Source organism: Microtus ochrogaster, chromosome X, assembly GCF_000317375.1.
Source record: "Microtus ochrogaster isolate Prairie Vole_2 chromosome X, MicOch1.0, whole genome shotgun sequence".
Classification (NCBI taxonomy): Eukaryota; Metazoa; Chordata; class Mammalia; order Rodentia; family Cricetidae; genus Microtus; species Microtus ochrogaster.
Window position 1 is genome coordinate 12759472 of NC_022026.1, and position 20646 is coordinate 12780117.

General features: G+C 41.1%; 1 protein-coding gene across 1 annotated transcript in view; it reads left to right on the forward strand.

Annotated features, from left to right (window-relative positions):
• Positions 1-20646, forward strand: part of Adgrg4 (adhesion G protein-coupled receptor G4) — a gene marked incomplete at its 5' end in the record, with an annotated part of 87877 nt that overhangs the window by 32569 nt on the left and 34662 nt on the right. Inside the window, 7 exons of the mRNA XM_026784696.1 lie at positions 401-440; positions 1433-1485; positions 2988-3151; positions 4938-5070; positions 7227-7345; positions 14330-14546; positions 15719-15881. Coding sequence (XP_026640497.1) covers positions 401-440; positions 1433-1485; positions 2988-3151; positions 4938-5070; positions 7227-7345; positions 14330-14546; positions 15719-15881 — 889 coding nt within the window. The remainder of the gene's footprint in view (positions 1-400; positions 441-1432; positions 1486-2987; positions 3152-4937; positions 5071-7226; positions 7346-14329; positions 14547-15718; positions 15882-20646) is intronic.

Here is a 20646-nt window from a genome sequence, read left to right on the forward strand (position 1 = left end):
TTTTTTGAGCCAGGGTCTTGTTGTATAGCTCTGGCTGTTCTGGAACTTGCTATATAGACTCAGGCTGGCCTCAGACTCGGAGATTTCCTTACTCTTATGAGGGGTAGTGTAATTAAATGCTGTACTACCACTCCCAGCTTAGCTTATTCATTTTAATGATTGCATAGATATATTTGAGTAATTCCCACCATTGCATATGTATTTTTAATGCACTGTTGCTGAGTAAAAGTCTTACCACCACTTTAGTGTGCAAATAATGATCAAGCTCATTTCAAGGGTCCCCTTGGAGCCCCAGCACGATTGGAATTCTGCTGCCTCAGACCTGTTGTTAACCTTATCTTGCAATCCATGTATTTGGTGCTACATTTCATTTTCCTATGATTTTGTGATGCTTTAACAGAAAGACTTCTGAAGAAGAGGTGGCCATGTACAGACATATTGTAAGTAATTTTTCTAAATGAACCTACTTGTGACCCATTCTGAAAATGATTAGCCATAAGTAAGTAACTCTGAACTGACCATGCGGCAGCAATTAAAAGATTTTGTGGGCAGAGTGTGTGAAAAGACTTAGGGATCATAAATGGTAACATATTTTCTTGATTGTGGACATCTCACAGAAAAGTCTCACTCTCCCAAGATGCAATTGTTTGTAAGTCCACAATTTGACTAAGAAATCTAAATTCCTCCTTTCTGTATTTGTCGTTAGAGCGCAAATTCCAGTACTTATTTCAGTTCCTCAGAACTGTGCAGTGGCACACTCCAAAGTGCTTAGAAATCACACAGCTTTTAAGGCATTTAAATATGACATAAATATTTTGACTATATAGAATACAGTAAATCCAATAGTTCATTCTAAGTCATCTGCCATCCTTTAAAATACTTGCTACAAACAGCTGTCAAAATTTAAAAAATGCAACACACAGCTAACACAATATAACTAAAATTTCTGTAAATACTATGTGTAAATGCTCTCAGGTGGCAATCTGCCAAAGCTCCTAGTTCCTTCACATTCTGACTGTGGGACCTGGGGCAAATGAACCAACCTCTCTGTGCCTCCATTTCCTTATCTATTAGATGGACAGAACTAAGTAGTATCTGTTAAGTGCTAGCTCGGCTTAGAATGATAAAACATTTTATGTTTGTCATCAGCACCATGTCAGTATCCAGACTGGGATGCTGAGTAGATGATTACCATTCCTGAGAGTCAGCTGTTTCATCAAGAAAGTGGGGTGACAGTCCTTGTACGGTCTGCTCTTCAGGCTTGGTTTGAAGGCTAAACACATTAGTGTTCTGCTTAAGGGATATTTGAAGAAGGCATTGGTTGTGTGAATGTAAAGAATAATTCTGATTTTCTTGTTAATGATAAGCCCTCTGTTTAAATTTGATGTTTGTTCTAAGACTTTAGTGACTATATTATCTTTTTTCCTATCAGTTGGAACAGAAAAATGGGCAAGGAATGGCCACAATTTTTCATGTACCATACAGGCAAGTGATATGTTTATTCATAGCCGGCACATTCAGTTCTGATTCGCCTTCCTTCTAACTCTGTGTGTGCAATGTGCAGCCTTTTTTTTTGGTCAGCATTGTCAAAGGGAGAGTAAAGTACCTGGTAGCTATTTCACAGATGCTCCAGTTAGGTTTCCACATTCATGGGGCTAAGTTGTTTTCATCGGTCATAGCATAGCCTTAGCTGCCTCTTTGTATGGAAGAGGAAATGGGGTTCAAAGTAGCTGTAACTTGGGGTTGGGGAAATAAAATGTTTATCATGGTCAATAAGGTCAATGACATAATGAGAAAACAATGAGAACCCCATGGGAAACACTCCAGATAGTACACACTCATGGGCCAGATCCTCTTGGGACAATGGCTATTGCTTGTCTTTTGATACACACCATGAAGGACATAGAGTGAAAGAAGGGTCATGAAGAGATTGTTGATATGTCCAAGGTGCTGGATTGAGAGCCAACTACAAGTGAGGAGGAGAGGTTCAAACAGTGGAGTCCTCTTTATAGAGAACTCAGAGAAGAGATGGGCTCCAATCGGAAGTGATAGGGTGAGTGGAGTCTAATCCACCACTTCTAGGTCAGGGAAAGGACAGGAATTCTTTTGATTTGCCATATGGCGAAACTTGACATAAAGGCCAGGGCATCTAATTTCCAACAATTGTTAGGAAGCTCAGTGAATATGTTCATCAAAAGCTATATACAAAAATAGAAATAAAAAAATGTAGGCAAGTTTTGAGTCTGAAATATTCTCCCCAGTAAAATACTAGATTAACCTAAAATATTTAAAAACTTTATTGTAGAGATTGAGGTCAAGGCCTGCTCTATTCTTTATTATCTTTTTGTGAATAAAAAGGCTTGGTAGATTTTGCAGGAAATGATATCTCCCTAAACCTCAGTTCTTTCATCTGTAGAATGGGAATCATGACATCACTATCTTGGAAGGTTTTTGTGAAAATTAAATGAATCAAAACATGTGAAGCAAGAACTCCTCAAAAGTTAGCTATCATTGCCATCCTTATTAGTCTTTTATAGGGTTAAGCCTTCAGCAGAACACTTCCGTATCGACTAATTGGACATGTGCCTATTTGCCTTATTGCAGTAATGATGGATAAATTGAAGGGCCAGAACGATAAAAGGTTTTCTCTGAAATAATAACTCCTGAGTACTCTGCCTTCCCTCTTAATTATTACAAACTCCTAGAGAAATCTCCTGACTAGGCAATTTCAACCTAATATGAATGTTGTACACCGTTCTTTTGAAAATAGGTTTTGAGTTGTCCTTTTTGGATGGATGCAAGAAAATTTATTAGAATACTTCCTTGTACTGTCTTGCATCATTTCTCAAGGCCTATCATTTAGTGGCTAAACAATATTTAATATTTCTTGACTACCAATGGGGGCAGCTCTATAGAATCTCAGCAGCATCGGTCAACTTGCACTCTGGTGACCTGACTGTCGCGTTTCATTTTTGCCTTGTTTGTAGTTGTGCCTGTTGGGTCATTATAAAAGCCATTTCCTCTTTGGAACCAGCAGAACTGATCAGCAGAATCCAAATGAAGATATACGGGAACCTCACACATGCGAACTTCATACAAGATCAATTGACTCTGCTGGTGAAGTCTGACCATGTTGTAGTGGAAAAGCTAGGTAATTCTTTTGGCAGGGTATTTCAGTATGAATGCACTTTTCTTATTATAAAACTCATAATGAATATACTGTAAGGGTGCTAAGTTCAAAGGAAAGAAAAGGCCTATCTCTGTATGTATGTATGTATGTATGTATGTATGTATGTATGTATGTATGTATCTATCTATCTATCTATCTATCTATCTATCTATCTATCTATCTATCTATCTATCTATAGACAAGGTCACCCTCTGTAGCCCGGGGTGGTTGGGAACTCACTATATAGCCCAAGTAAGTCTTTAACTCACCGAAACCCTCCTATCTCAGCCTCTGCCTCCTAAGGCTTATAGGTATGAGTCACTATGCCCAGCTGGGAAGTCATTGTTCCACATAAATTTATGCCCACACGTCCTGATGATTCTTTTACATTTAAGAGCTTATAAACAAATAACAGAGACTTTCCAAGGGACTTTTGGTCAGCTGTGATTATCAGCAGTGGCCCGTCTATGAGCACTATGAGAGAATTGCCTCTCTGCTACAAAAACCTGGAAACATGGGGGGGCGGGGGGCTTCATCATTACACACAATACATGTCCTATAGATAATTGCTAATTTATTGACTGATTCAGCCAACCTATTCATCTTAGGAAATGATCTGAGCACTGTCCCAGATTTCCCTCATAGGCGTTTTCTTCTCTAATTAGGAAAGCTTCAGTGGTAAAAGGGAAAGGCTACTGGGCCACTCTACCTCCTCCTTTCCATCGCTGCCAGCTTTGTCCCTTTCCCCCAGTAGACAGCTGTAAAAACTTCGAGTTAACACAGATGCATTAGAACAGACTGTCCCTGAAAGCACGCTAGTTAAATAGCAGAGGCTTGTGATTACACAAGGTTAGAGTGGGTTGAAGGCAGAGGAGAGGAGAGGTCACCGTCAGAGCCCACCGTGTAAATGGCACTAATCAGTGTGTACTGGAAGTGAGAAGGAGGTGTTTTTTTTCTTGTTCATAAAGAAGGTTGGGCAGATCTGGCTGGGTCACTCTGCCACCATCTAAAAGAAAGTTTCTGGAGTTAGGAACATGGATGCAGTAGGTACTCCGTAAGGACTGGGGACTTTTACATAGACAGCCTAGACCACATCTGCCTTAACATGACAAAGCCTGAAAGTAAGTGTGTGGCTCAGCAGCCTTCCATGGCAGAGTTAGTCTTACCTTTCAGTACTGTTAGCAGAGACATCGTGGCCCTGGGTGTATTGGTCATGGCAGGCATACTGATTTTAGTGAAACCAAACGGCCCTGAGACCATTAGGAAGGGGATGACTACCATAGGGAAGAGATGTCTGCTCCCAGCCTCCCATGTTTACATAGCAGAACAATAACAGTGCATACTTTGAAAGAAAATCAGCAGACAGGGTCTCCAGATGTGTTACGTTAGTACCACTTTTCTGCTTTGATTTTTTTCTCCAATGCATATCTAACACTCTAAACATCAATTTCCAAATTGCATAATATACATGTATGAAATTGTCAAAGAACTTTTGAAAATGGGAAAGAGCAACCCCCACCCCCATCAATGGGCCTAATGAGAAGGACTAAACTTGAGGTTGCACTGAAAAAAAAAAAGGCTCATTTAAACAAAGGCTGACCTTAAAACTGGTTTCCATGAAGCTTAGTTTGTATGTCCTGATTGAAACGGTCCTCTTGTATCTGCTGATGGTCACGTGCAGGGTAATAATGATGGGCCATAATGTATGTTCATCATACTTTTAAATGCCTTTTGCCCTTGAAAATGGTGCATACATTTTTCTTTGTAGAGCCAGGAAAATGCGAAACAGATGAAACGCCTTCGAAATACAAAGGGACATATAAGTGGCCATTAACTGACCCTACGGAGACAGCCCAAGTAAGGTGCATTAAAAATGAGAATGGGAACGCCACAAGAATCTGGTATGTATCTGTGAAGTTCCAAATCCGAGTTTACATGCACCAAGGTCTGCTGCATTTGGGGGGTGTTTCTGTCTCCTTTTTTTCTAAGTCTCTCTCCTTCATCCCGACTGCCAATTCTTTTTCCTTCTCTCATCTTTTAGAGTCAAACATGCATGCCTAATACAAATTTCAAGAGAACAAAATAGAAAACTCCCCCACAATCCCACCACCTCAACATAGCCAGTTTTAGGCTGGCAAGCGTTTGTGTTGCCTCTGCCCCACCCCCAGCCCTCAAATCTGGCCCTTCTCTGTACGCCTTCAAGTTTTCTGTAGTGGTTACCATGGTTTACATACCAATAATGTAATTTACCCTTTCATTCAATAGTTTATCAAACATTTCCATGCTTTGCATTTATCTTTTTAATGATCATTTCGAAGGCAGTCTCAGCTGCTCTCCCATTGATGGGCCATCATAATTTGCCCCATCACTCTTCTATTGTTCGGTTTATCATTTCCCTTTTAAAATCATCAACCTTCTTTTCTTACTCTCCGATGTTAATGGCGTATGCCAAATAACTTAAATGGGCAAGAACAGAGGGGCAGCAGGTTTCAACCGAGGCTTAAAAGCATGGATAGAAAGCCACCATCTCTGCCTGGATCATCCCCACTCCTGCTTCCATCTAACGAGTCAACAAAGCTCGCAGCTTTGGCAGCCATAGCTGGAGCTCACATAGAGCCTCTCCTTGGCAGTCCACGCCTTGGTACAAGCCCTTTGCTAGCTCTTGCCTACTATTAGAGCTGTCTCCATGGTTTCTCCCAGGCTGCTGCTCCCCACTGCCAGTTCACTATGCTGCCAGTATGATTTTCTGAAGTCTGCCTGCTACCACGGCAGACTTTTTGTTCAAGAATGAAGTCCGAATCTGTAGCATAGTCATCAAGGCAGCAGGTTACCTTTCCTGTCATTGCTTGGTTCCACCCTTTCACCATGTACTATAGCTGAAGAGATGATTTGATATTGTAGACATGACTACTACTTCTTTGTGTCTCTTTCTCTGACTGGTGGTAGCAGGGAGGTCTCTGTCCTTCCTGTGCTAGGCTCAGCTCACTTTAAATGTCGAAAGTTCTCCTTAACTAGGTAGGAGTGCTTTGTACTTGTAGTCATGTAACTCCAAGAGCCGAGACAGAATTGCTGTGAGTTTGAGATCAGCTAACACTCCTTAGAATGTTCTAGAACAGCCTGGTTTACAGAGTAAGACCCTGTTTAAAACAAAAACAAACAATCCCCCAACAAAAAGCCCCACCCAAATCAAAACTCACCACTACCACAACAAACATACAAAGGAAGGAAGAAAGAACAAATGAAAGAAAGAAAATAAGTTCTTCTTGTGCGGTGTTTTGATAGACTCAGTTTTGTTTATGCAACCCTTTCTCATAGTTTGCACAAGTCAGAGTGTAAGATCATGCAGTTCCAAGCTCCTAGTAAGGTTCAAAACCCTGTCCTGTTTATCTAATGCCTCCCTAGAGTCTGGGGATGCTGAGGGAGTATATTGGCTGACTTGAACTGGCCTGAAGTAGATGAGGCACGGGTGAGGGTTGATAGCTCCTTAATCACTTGGAGACATGTACTATGTAGAGACAAGACTGTATTCCAACACGATTTTTTTCTTAAAAGAGGCAAGAGAGGAAAGAGATGGGAAAGAGTCGTATCTAGAGGGCAAAGCCTCTTCACTGATTTTTGGTGATCTAACTCTTGCCCTGACCCATTCCTAACTATTTGATTTCCATCTGTGTTAATTAATTAATTAATTAATTAATTAAAGATTTCTGTCTCTTCCCCGCCACCGCCTCCCATTTCCCTGATTCATCTGTGTTATTTAAACACAAAAGCTGGGAATGGGCACAGGAAGGCATGCCATGGAGGAGTCCTCCCCCTTTTGCTTTTATTTAGTTGATTAATTAGTTAGTAGTAATTATTCTTCATTTTGAGACAAGGTCTTACCCTGTATCCCAGCCTGGTCTGGATCTCATGGTGATCCTATCAGCATCTCAAGTGTTGGCATTATAGACATGAGCCACTGTACCCAGCTAGTACCATTTCTTTTAAGACCACTCTTATCTAGCCCTTCAATGAGAAATCTGTTTCATGCCTCTTATTTCTCCGTTCCATTTTTTTGTAGTTCCATCAACATCCAAACTCGCAAGTGTCAATGGGAAAAACCAAGATTTAAGCAATGCAAGCTGCTTCACGAACTTCCTGATAAGATTATGGATCTTGCTAATATTACCATAAGTGATGGTAAGACAGTTTTGTGCATGCCAGAGAAATCATGGGACCTCCTTTAGTTGGCCTACTTGACCTGAAATAACAGAGAGAATAGTCAGAACTTACTCTATGAGAATTTACCTTACAGAAGTTCCATTTTAGATACCATGTGCTTATTGGTGAAGGTGGCGGTAGGGCAGGAATTAGGGCCATCAGACTTCTCTCTTTTGTAGATTTTCAATTTATATTTTTAGTATTATTTTCCCTTTCTTTTCCATATTTAAAAACTTTTAAGAGGATGGCCTTGTGGCACATTTCTTTTTTCTAATTTTTTATTACTTTATAACTAATACCGATCAAAGTTTCTACTTCCTACCCTCCTCCCACTTCCCTCCCGCTCCTCCCTCCCCCTCCCCTCCCAGTCCTAAGAGAGGGCAGGGTACCCTGCCCTGTGGGAAGTCCAAGGCCCTCCCCCCTCCATCCAGGCCTAGGAAGGTGAGCATCCAAACAGACTAGGGTCCCAAAAAGCCAGTACCTGCAGTCGAGACAAATCCCAGTGCCATTATCATTGGCTTCTCAGTCAGCCCCCATTGTCAGCCACATTCAGAGGGTCCGGTTTAATCCCATGTTTGTTCAGTCCCAGTCCAGCTGGAGTTGGGTGGCACATTTCTTTTCTTTTGTTCTTTTTAAAAAAGAAAACAAGCTATCTTTTTTTGTTTTATATAACAATCCCAGTTCCCACTCCCTCCCCCCACTCCTTCCATTTCCTCCACCCCCCACCCTATCCACTCAGAGAGGATAAGACACATTGCTTTGAGAAAAGAACCAAGCCCCCCCCCCACTATATCTAGGATTCCAAAAAACCAGTATAAGCAGCAAGGATAAATCCTGGTGCCACAGCCAGTGGCCCCATAGTCTGCCACAGCCATACAACTGTCACATTTAGAGTGCCCGCTTTGGTCCTATGCTGGTTTCTTTCCTGTCCGGCTGGAGTTGGTGAGCTCTCTTTAGCTCAGGTAAGCTGTTTCAGTGGGTATTCCCACCATGGTCTTGACCTCTTTGCTCATATTCTGATTCCTCTAACTCTTCAACTGGACTGTGAGAGCTCAGTCCAGTGCTCTGCTGTGGGTCTCGGCCTCTGCTTCCATCAGTTGCTGGATGAAGGTTCTATGGTGACATTTAAGATATTCATCAGTCTGACTACAGGACAAGGCTAAATTGGGCACCCTCTCCACTTAGGGTCTTAGCTGGGGTCATCCTTGTGGTATTTCCCTAGTGCTAGGTTCTTGCTTGCCCCATAATGGCTCCCTCAATCAAGTTATCTTCTTTCTTGCTCTCATCTCTGTCCTTTCCCCATCTCGACTATCCTGTTCCCGCAAGTTCTCCTCCCTGCTCCCCTTCTCCCCTCCTCCTTGTCTTCTGCCCTCAATACCCTGCATAGGCCCAAAGCTGTCCTTTATTAACCAATGGTGTCCACAGAATACATCACCTGTTTGATTATTTTTTTTCTGGTTTTCTTGGGTTTCTTTAGGAGATTTGTTTATTTCTTCCAATTTTTTGTTTTTCTTTTCATCCATTTCTTTAAGGGATTTTTTTGGTTCCTCTTAAAGTTACCTTTAAAATAGTTTTCTTCTGCTTCTTCTGGTTAGACTGATCAAGTCTTCCTGTTGTGTGACCACTGGGCTCTGGTGTTACCATGTTGCTTCTTAGGTTGTTGAATGAATTCTTGCATGGCACCTACCCATCTTTTCCTCCAATTGGTGCCAGCAGTGTCTTTGCCTTAGTCCAATCCTTGCAGTTGTTGTCCATGTCTTTGGGAGCTGTTCTTGGTCTGCTCTGTACTGTCGCTGTCTGTGTCTCAGGGAGCTGCTGAGGTCTCTCTTGACCTGCTTTCTTGGTCCACTCTCTTGGTCTGATCTCTTGGTTTGTTCTCTTGGTCCACTCCGAGTAGTAGTCACAGCCTGTGCTTCAGAGTTTATCTGAGCTTATGGGGGATAGGAGGGTTTGGGGGTGTAATGGGACTTGTAGCGTACAGTCTCCAATTGATGGGATGGGGGTGTTGGAGCAGCCTACCTGCAGGAAGTTTGCCTGCTGGCTGGCTAGAGAAGCTGAGGCAGGTGGGGGAGGGGCCCCGGGGTTTTGCCTAGAGAGTGGCATGACCCACTAGGTGGGAGATCACTCACTTCTTCATCCTCTCTGTCTAGTTGCAGCACAGGTTCAGAAGTTCAGTCCATTATCATCATGGCAGGGAGCATATCAGCATTCAGGCAGACATGGTGCTGCAAAGGCAACCGGATGTTGGCTCAGCCCATTTCTAGAATCCTAGCACTTGGGAGGCTGAGACAAGAAGATCCTGGGCTCAAGGCCAGCCTTGGTCACATAGTGAGAGAATCTGTTTCAAAAACAAACTAAAACAGCAAGTATACATACACACACACACACACACACACACACACACACACACACACACACACACGACTCCTAATTCAGGGATTTATCAATTTCAAAGAAACAGAATGCTCCAATGGATATTACAAATGTCACAATATTTTACAATTACAATATTCAATTTTATAAACAATTTGGGCAGTGTAAATTAGTGTTAAGCATAAATTCTGGAAAATGCTCTTTGTACTAGTTGTATCAATTTATAATCCAGTCTACAGGTTGTGGAAGTGCCTGGTTCAGAACACCTTCATGATCACAGTGATAATATATTAAAGTTATTAAGCTTTAGAGCCTTAGGTGATTTTATTAGCAAAATCTGATATCTCAAAGTAATGTTAAAACTTTTTCGTGGTGGTATGCACAGGTTCCCCATTTAGCAAATACAGTCTAGTGGGTCATCTTATTCAGTGAGGTTTTCCTCAGTAACTCGGTTGTGCTACCAGCATTGTGAATTCTATGAAGGGGATTTGTAACAAAGACCCTTTCATTACCCAAATTGCTGTACGTGTTAGCATAACCTCTATTTCCTTCTTCCCACAGTTCCTGGCAGCCATCAATCCACTTTCTACCTGTGTGAATTTTGCTAATTGTAGGCATCTCAAAATGTTGGTAAAGTTTCTTCATATTGCAGCATGGGCCATTACCCCATTCTAAATAGTTGAATAATACTGTATTAAATTGACCTACATCACATTTTATGAGTCAGTTATCAGTGGATGGGCATTTGATTGGTTGCATGTTGGGGTATTTTTTATAGACAGATTGTGAATATTTGTAGTACAAATGGCTAGTAGACATGTTTTCTTCTCTTAGGACATACTGAAGAGTACAATTCTGAAGTCATCTGGTAACTCTATACTTAGCCTTTGAAAGAACTGCAAAACTGTTTCCCACAGCTGCTGAGCCATTTTGCATCCCTGCTGACACCATTCGAAGGTTCCAATTTCCTCCTGTTGTTGTGAACACAAGCCCATCTTTTAGTTACAGCTGGTACCAGTCAGTGCCTTCTCTCCCCATCATGTATACATTTACTCTGGATTTTAGTAATTTATGTCTTTTCTCTTGATGTCCTGCTCAGTCTAAGGAAGAGAATTTGAATGTTTCATAAAATCTCTTTGTCTAGAAGAGAAACAGGTTAAGAACAATAGCTAGTCTTTTGAGATAGAGTTATGCTAGGTATAATCTGTACCCCAAAATATGATCTTGCCCCAGCCTCCTAAGTGTGGGGATTCCAGTCATATACCATTATGCCCAGCAACCGCCACAGCAACGACAATCTAGAGCTCCTCTGTGTGCTTGCCACACGCACAGTCCCCACTGTCACCAGACAGGTGGCTTTGTTAAAATGGGTGACTCTACCTTGACCCAGTTGACACTTTGTATTGGGGTTCACTCTTGACACTGCACAATGCATATCTTAGTGAGGGTCTCTACAGCTGTGATAAAAACACCACAACCAAAAGCAACTTGGGGGAGGAAAGGGTTTATTTCAGCCTATAACTCTCAGGCCACGCTCCATCACTGAGAGAAGTCAGGGCAGGAATTGAACACAGGAACCAGGAGGCTGAAACTGAAGCAAAGGCCATGGGGAAATGATGCCTACAGGCTTACTCAGTCTTCTTTCTTATACACATGGTACCACTTGCCCAGGGATGGCACTACTCACAGTAAACTTGGCCACCCCACACTTATCAGTAACTAAGAAAATGCCTGACAGACTTACTTGCAGGAAAGTGTGATGGAGGCATGTTCTCAATTGATCCCAAATGACACTAGCTTATATAAAATTGGCATAAAATTAACTAGGAACTAACCAGGGCAGTGTATACTGGTAACTGTGTACCCATTTTAAGTTGACTTCTTGCTCTTAGCACTGTACACTTCCACTCCCCTTTGTCTTGTTATGGTCTGCAAACTCATTTCTTTTTAGTAATGACTAGTAGTCCATTGCCTGGATGTAGGACAGTTTATCTATTCTCCTACTTGGGGACATATGGTTTGCTTCTAAGTTTTTTTTCTTTCCCTACATCCTCTGCAGCATTTGTTGCTGTCAGTGGTTTGGATTTAGGCCATTCTAATAGCTGTATGTTATTACCTCATTGCTTCTTTAATTTGGAGCTTCCTAGTGACATATGGATTGAGTATCTTTTCATATGCTTATCTGTCATCTACATATCTCGTTTGGTGAAATATATGCTATACTCTGAATGTTTCTGCTACCACTCCACCCCCAGCCAAATGTTTATGTTGACATCCTAATCTCAGAGTGATTGGGGCATTTGAAATGTCATGAGTGCTGGTCCTTTAGGAATAGAATTTGTGTTCCTCCAGAAGAGGCCTGAGAAGCTTTGTTTTTCCTCTTCTACCACGTAAGGTTACAGTGAGAAAGGAGCTTCTTTGAACTAGGAAGTAGGGCCTGAAAATATAGGAAATCTCTTTTCCTCATAGAATTTCAATTTCTGCATAGCTTTGTAGATATGGCTGGCTGTACTACCAGATTGGGTCTCTGCCTCAATGAATGGCCATCAGTTTAGGCATAAGCACAATAGCACCTTACAGAAGGACCAAAGGATTGACCGGAAGGCAGAGGACTGTTTTGGCTTGTCTTCCTCTACCACTAATTTTGTTGATTTCTTAGCTTCTTTTCCAAGTTTTATGCTGCATTTGTGTGTGTGTGTGTGTGTGTGTGTGTGTGTGTGTGTATACACAACTTGAAGGAGTTGGTTCTCTGCTTCTTTTCCAAGTTTTATGCTGCATTTGTGTGTGTGTGTGTGTGTGTGTGTGTGTGTGTGTGTGTGTGTGTATACACAACTTGAAGGAGTTGGTTCTCTGCTTTCACCATGTGAATCCTAGGGATCCGACTCAGGTGGTCAGGCTGAGCAGCAAGTGCCTTTACCCGCTGAGTCATCTCCCAAGCCGCCGACTTCCCTGTTTCTGAATGAATCATAAGATAGATATTAACAGGGACAAAATATCAATTTAGAATCAATTTCCTTCCTTTCTATCTCCTCGGACAAAACACTGACATTGCTTGTGAACTTATTTCTACCTAAGCCATGGGTAAGTTGGGGTAATGGGCAGCAGCTTGAGAAGACCTTCCTTAGAACTGCCAAACTTCCGTTGATGAGCTCAGACTTGCTCATGAAATAAAAAGAATAAAGGAAGAAAACTTGAAAAAAAGAAAATGTCCTGGGAATAAAATTGTGTGGAGCTTGAGACAGGGAAGAGCAGGAGGAGGAGGAGGAGGAGGAGAGGAAGTGAATTTTGCACTCAAATTGTTTTCTTTTCCCAAACAGGGCTGCTTATTCATAATATGAGCTGTATTAAATTTGCCATGAGTGCTCTTACGTGCACTCTCTCTCTTTCTCCTGAATCTTTCTCAATAGATCAATTCTTCTTCAATTTTCCCCTGCATATTTTGGTTGCCGGGTTTTAAGTTAGGAAGACGTAACCAGGAAGATGAGCTTTATGTGGATTATAGTGAAGTACTATCTAGTTTGCATTGTATTTGTTTAATAGTTTTCTTCACTTTAAAAGGAGGGTTGATGACTCAAGGAAAGAATGATTTAAACAAGCATTTATGAGGCAACTAAGGATTATCTGAACACTGACTGGACATTTGATTTGGTGCTGTAAACATCATTGGCAATTTTCTTAATTTTAATTTAATTAGGATAATGGTAAGACAAAAGTTGTTTAATTTTAAAGATATGTATTAAAATGTTTGTGGGGGAAGCAATAGGATATGTAGATGGGGCAAAGGTAGATGAGAGAGGATATAAATTCTTTTCTTTTTTCTTTTTGGTGTTTCAAGACATGGTTTCTCTGTGAAGGTTTGAAGCCTGTCCTGGAACTCACTCTGTAGACCAAGCTGGCCTCGAACTCACATAGATCCACCCTACCCCTGCCTCCTGAGTGCTGGGATTAAAGGTGTGCACTACCACCAGCCGCCATAGAGAGGATGTAAATTAAGATTAGCCTTCCACTGACATGTGTTGAAGCTGGCTGTTTCATAAAGTACATGGCAATTCATTAGACTATTCTCTTGCTTTCTGAATATGCTTGAAAATTTCCATAATAAAAAGTGAAGAAAAAAGTGGGCGAGCTAATAGCTATTGTTCTTCCTCCTTAGAAAATCTAAATTAATTGCTTCTTATCATGTGGTCCATATTTTCTTTCTACCTGTGGATTGTCTGTTCTTGACAGGGAATACTCTTGATTATGAAAACTCAGACTCAATGTTTGCTGATATTTGAATATAGGTGGGATCTTAACTTGAGCCAACACTCAAAAGTTTTAATTAGCATCAACCTTCAAAATAATTCTTCAGTGACAAAAAGATTCCCCTAGCACAATTGAAATCAGAGTTAATGAAGATAAAACTGGCTTTCATTCTTCCCGGGGCTATGTCTATTGGAGAACTTGAGATTCAGTAGCTTCCTTTGGTGAACTTTGCCCACTTGATGTGTGTTCCAGTCACTGCCTTTTCTCTTTAAAGGGGAGGACGCCATGTAGCATAGCCCAACACTAAGGGCGGAAGTGAAGGTTTCCATTTTGTTCCCCCCCCAGAGAATGCAGACGATGTCGCAGAGCACATTTTAAATCTGGTGAACAAGTCTACAGCTCTGGATGAAGAAGAGACAAAGATTATTGTTTCTAAAGTAACTGATATTTCCAACTGTGATGATATAAGTGCCAACCTAATCCAGATGATACTCCAAATCATCAACACAGTGACAGAGAAGCAAAGCGATTCAGCTTCCAACCTCCCTCCAGTGAGCAATAAGTAAGTCCGAATGCTTGGCTCAGAGACACGGCTTCATGAAACTTAGACGTTAGTGTATTACTTCCTCAGCAACCAGGCAGTTATGCATTGATAGGGTCCAGTGCAGTGAATAGAACCATTTGAATATGAACAAACTCTCAGTGATGATGGCTCTTCAGAGAAATTCTTATCCAAGTCCCAGTCTGAAATCCTTCTGACTGCTGCACATGTCTGCAAAATGCATCCAACCATAGAACCCTGAAAAATGGAGAAATGGTTCTGCTTGATACTTTCTACCTCAGTCAATAACCAACTCTTTGTTTTCCCCTTGAGAGGTTGACTTATGAGTGTCTTATTTTTATTTATTCATTTCATTTTATTTCTTATTTATTCTTTGAAAACTTTCTATACCTACCCAATATAGTTTCCTCTCTCTCTCTCTCTCTCTCTCTCTCTCTCTCTCTCTCACACACACACACACACACACACACGTATGTGTGTATTTATCTCACTACTCTTTCCAACTCCTCCTAGTGATCTTTCCCCACCTTATAGGCAGTGTTAATTGGACACAAGAGGCTATTCATAACAGCATTGAAGAAGACATCAACTTTTATATGTAGCACTATCTATACACCCTTAAACCTCTTAAAATATTCTAGTAGAGTCAATGAATCCAACCATTTCTCCCTCCTTCCGTCTACTCTCAGCTCCTTCCCCTGTGCCCTGTGCATCTGCTCAAACCTTCTATTCCAGACCTCTGCTTCCGCTGCTGCCCCTCTGTGCCCCATTTTCTATACAGCAGTCACCATTGTGTTTCACTGTGCACATCAGATCATACATTGCTTTTCAAACCACTTGGTGGCACTCCTTTATAGGTCAAATAAAATCTGAACTTCTAAGGCAAATGAGACCATGAGAGATCTGACTCCAGCAATAAGATACATGCTATTACTACCTCTGACTTTGCTTGCAAGGGGACCTAAGCTCTAGGAGGTCATTTTCTTCACCCCTACAGAAGTTAGAGGCACTGAGATACAGACCTCCATCTGCTGGGCTCCAAAGTCAGGGCTCTTACTAAACAATATCAAGATGACAATGAAGTGACCAAGTGAAGCTTTGCAGTGAGACATCATGGGAGGATGAGTTTTATCAAGGCAGAAAGAGTGCTGTTTGCCTGTGATTCCTTTCAGGATCCTGAGGATAATTGAGCGTGCTGGTCACAAGATGGAGTTTGTGGGGAGAACGGCAAATCTCACTGTGGCCAGACTGGCTTTGGCTGTGTTACGGGTAGACCACATGTTTGAAGGTATGGCCTTCAGCATCCATGCCTCTGAAGAAGTCACAACCCCCCAGGTGAGTGCAACTCAGGAAACTGAGAGCCAGGCAACCAAATGTATGCTCTTCCAGATCTTCACCCATGAAGGTCTTAGGAAAACCAAAGTGCACCCTTGGAAACTATTAACCTGAATGGGAATATGAGAAAACATCGAGATCCCAGGGAAGACTTGTGTATAACCAGTGGTAGGTTAACATCTTAGTTGTACTGGTGTCTGTGTGGTGTGCAATGATGTTACAGTTGGCTCTGTCACCTAAAATCATTCCAAATATTAGTTGGCTGCTGACTAACATACAAGGGAGAACTTATTGGGTGTTGGATGTTACACTACTGAGTATTGTTGGAGCATATAAGGTAACAGGAAAGTCAAAGAATGTGCCCAAGGAAAGCTAGCCTAACAGTTAAGCTGGAACTTGGACCTATGTTTGGCTGGATTTAAAGTCTGGGCTGAAGTTAGATAACAGAAGCAAATGACAAATGTTTCTTATGATGTGGATGTTAGTTACCCTGATTCATCATGCTGTATCCCATAGCTAAATGCAACCATGGTATACCAATTATAAAAATTCTAAGCCCTTTCCTCCATCCAGCAGCACTTCAGCCTCTGGCGGGTCGCATGCTACTCCAGAGCAACCTGAGGGACCGGATTTTATTTTTACACCTTAAAATTATAAATTTGTGTATGGGAAAACATACAAATCCTAAGCCCACGGTCTCTGAGTTTAGCTAAGGCATATGCACACCTAACCCCACACGCTCTCAAGAGCAGACTATTGCTATTGTTCCTGAAAGACCCCCACTTTCCTCTAGGGCCACCACCATCAGGACATTTTCCTGGCATTATTTGTTTCTGCTCTAGATCTTTATAACTCCAAAATGAATCATGTGGTATATACATGATTCTCTTCTTTCATATATATTACTTTGTTTTGAAATTAATCATTTTGTTTTCCATATTAATCACTCAAAATTAGTCATTTTGTTTTTACTGATGAATTTATTGTTGAATAATATTTCATTGAATAAATATATTGTGCACATTTTAATTTATTCTACTGTTTCTGTATATTAGGCTGTCTCCAGTTAGCAGGTACTACAAATAGTGTGCTCTTGTGAACGTTTGTATGAAAGTCTTTGTGTGGACTTGTTTTCATGTGTCTTGGACTTAGAGATTGAGGAGCTGGCTCATACGGTATATACTTATACAAATTCCCATGTTCTTTTCTGCTGTGGCTAATGATGGGCAAGAAGCTTTATTTTCATCTTGATTGCGCGCATAACTTCTTTGCTGACTTAGCTGTCAAAGTCTTTTGTTTGTATTTTAATTGGCTTGTTGTTCTTTACAACTTTCCTGTCATTTTCTCAGTGGTGTCTTTTCATAGGCAAACATTTAGAACTTTTTCTGAAATTTAATTTGCAGTTCTTGCAGTTCTTTTACCTTACTATTAACTATATATGATTTGTCCGGAAAAAATGGCAGGGGGTCCATCATGAAAACATTCTCTTATGTGTTTTTTTTTTTAAAACTCTTTGGTTTTTAACTTTTATGCTTACGAGGAAGCATCTCCATGAGCTAATTTTCTTACAAGGTATGAGATCACTTTGTTACAAATGAATATTTAGTTTTGCAAGCAACACTGCTTATTAGGGACTTTCCCCTTCCCATTGATGGTCTTTGTTACATTTAACAAAAGAAAATCAAGTGATAATACATTTCAAACAAACAGTTGGGGGGAAGGATCTCATAAAACCTCACCCCTAAATGATGAGCTGCAAGCAGTTAATGGCTGCTAAGAGAGGAAGAAACAGTCTTCTCCAGGAACAAACTTCTAACAGGTGATCCAGTCTCAAGCCCTGAACACACAAATATACTAAATGAACTTAGCAGGTTGTATTCATAAATGTATATGCATCTACATCTTTTTCTCCGTGTGTGTGTAACAATAATATTTTTTTCACTTTTTTATTTCATTTTTTTAAAAAAGGAAAACAAACTATCTGTTTTCATTTCACACACCAATCCCAGGTCCCACTCCCTCCCCTCCTCCCATTCCCTCCACCTATCTCCTACCCCACCCCACCCACTCCTCAGAGAGGGTAAGGCAAATTGCTTTGAGGAAGGTTCAAGGCCCTTCCTACTATATCTAGGCTGAGCAAGGTATCCATCCAGAAAGCATGGGTTTTGAAAACCCAGCACAAGCAGCAGTAACAAATTCTGGTGCCACCACCAGTGGCCCCACAGTCTTCTCTAGCCAAACAACTGCCATCCACATTCAGAGGGTCTAGCTTGGTCCTATACTGGTTCCTTTCCTGTCTGGCTGGAGTTGGTGAGCTCCCATTAGCTCAGGTAAACTGTTTTAGTAGGTGTTCCCTTCATGGTCTTGACCTCTTTGCTCATATTCTCACTTCTCCCACGCTGGGTGCTCAGCCTAGTGCTCTGCTTCGGATCTTTGTCCCTGTCTCCATCAGTTGCTGGATGAAGGTTCTATGGTGACATTTAAGGTAGTCATCAATCTGATTACAGGGCAAGGCCAGTTCGGCCACTCTCTCCACTATTGCTTAGGGTTGTAGCTGGGGTCATCCTTGTGGATTCCTGGGAATTTCTCTAGTGCCAGGTTTCTTACTAGCCCTGTAAAGCAAAGGATAATGAGCCTACAGTCTATGACCTTAGAGAAGCTAAACAACAAGGTGAACCCTAAGAGAAACATATATAGATCCCCCTGGGAAGGGGAAAATAGACAAGATCTGACAAAATTGGGAGCATGGGGGTGGGGGGAGAAGGGCGGGCAGAAGGGAGAGGAAGGGGGAAGAAGAGGAGGTGGGAAGGAAGAAGGAGAGGTAGGAGGAGAACTTGAGGGAACTGGATAGTCGAGATGGGGAAGGACAGAGACAAAGAACAAACAATAATGATTTAAGAATAAGAGGTTATGAATATGAATTTGAAAAGGAGTGGAGGGGACATAGGAAGAACTGGAGGAAGAAGAGGGAGGGAGATATGATATACAGTGCTCATGTGAAATTCTCAAAAAAATAAAAAAGTTGGGAAATAAGCCTATTTCTAGGCTTTCTGTGTTGTTACACTTGTTTATTTTTTTTATAAATCTTTGTGTTATTGCTACACTGTATTGGTACCTATACTGGTGTGTGTGTGTGTGTGTGTGTGTGTGTGTGTGTGTGTGTGTGTGTGTGCGTGGTGTGTGAGTGTGGTATGGTTTGTATGTGCTTGTGTGTGTATATGTTCACCTGTGCACACATGTGCACAGGCTAGAGGAGGCTGTCAGGCATCTTGATCTGTCATTGAGACAGGGTCTCTCACTGAACCTGAAGCTTGATTTTAAGGCTACATCCTCTTGGCTATTTTCTTATTCCCCTGGTACCTGCAGTGTGAAAGTCAGATAGTATGAGCCCTTCATTTTTTTTTAAGTTTGTTACTCTAAGCCTTTTCTAAACCTACATGAATTTTTACATCTACCTGAAAATCTATGCAAAAAAAATTATATTGTGACTGGAATTGAAACTACTGATCAATTTTGGAGAAATTTAGTCCTTAACCATATTGAGTCTTTTAACCCATGGACATTTGCTTAGTTTTCTAGTTTGTCTCCACAGTGTATCATAGTTTTCATGTGAAGAGCTGATATGGTTGTTAATCAACATTTTTTGCAGTGCTGGGGATCTAACCACTATAGCCTTGCACATAGTAGACAGATGCTCTACCACGGCGCTCCAGCCCCTGACCTCAAGATTTTAAATGAATCTTGCTTTATAGGTCAGGCTGACCTTGAACTCACTATGTGTTCCAGGTTGGCTTCAAGCTCACAGTCCTCTTATCTCTGACTCCAAGTTGCTGATATTTTAATAGACATGTGCCACCACACCTGGCTGTGTTTTGAGTTTATTCTTGAATATCATTTTTCTATGCTGTTGTTGCAAATGGAATATTTTAAAATTACAATTATTTTATGCTAATATGTCAAATGCAATTGATTAAATATAAAATATAGAATATGAGTTGACTCATTTGTCCTAATCTTAAACTCCAAAGTGCAAAATATTTTATATTTTGGGATTTTGAGCATTTCTAATTTCAGATTTTTGGATTAGGAATTGTGCAAGCAGTAAGTAGAATCTATGTAAATATTTCATCCAAAACCTGCAAAATCGGAGACACTTCTGGTCCTATTATTTTGGACAAATGATATTTAACCTTTGTACATCATTTATGTATCGTGTACATTTGTAAGATTAGTTTGCTAGTTTTAGATATTTTGTAGATTTTTCACACAACAGTTTTGTGTTTTGCTTAGTGATATTTCTCTTTTTGAGTGTGAATGTGTGTGTGTTTGTGTGTGTGTGTATGTGTAAACAGATTCCAGAGGAGAAAACGGGGTGTCCAACTCTGTCACTTCCTACCCTGCTACCTTGAGACAGCTCTCACTGCGCCTGAACCTAATATGGTGGCCACAGCAACCCCCACTCCTCTGAGTGCAGGGCTGCAGGTGCGCACATTATGCTTGACTTGCTACTCTGTTGTCACGCTAGTGTAACAAGCACTCACACTTCTCCAGCTGTTTTTCTACCGCTCACTTTATTCCTTTTATTAGCCTTTTCAGTTTTTTAGTTTTTAGTGTGTGTGTATTTCTGTTTGTAGGTGCACTTGCCTGTGCATGTATGTGTAGAAGCCAGAGATCAGCATCAGCATTCTTCTTCTTCTTCTTCTTCTTCTTCTTCTTCTTCTTCTTCTTCTTCTTCTTCTTCTTCTTCTTCTTCTTCTTCTTCTTC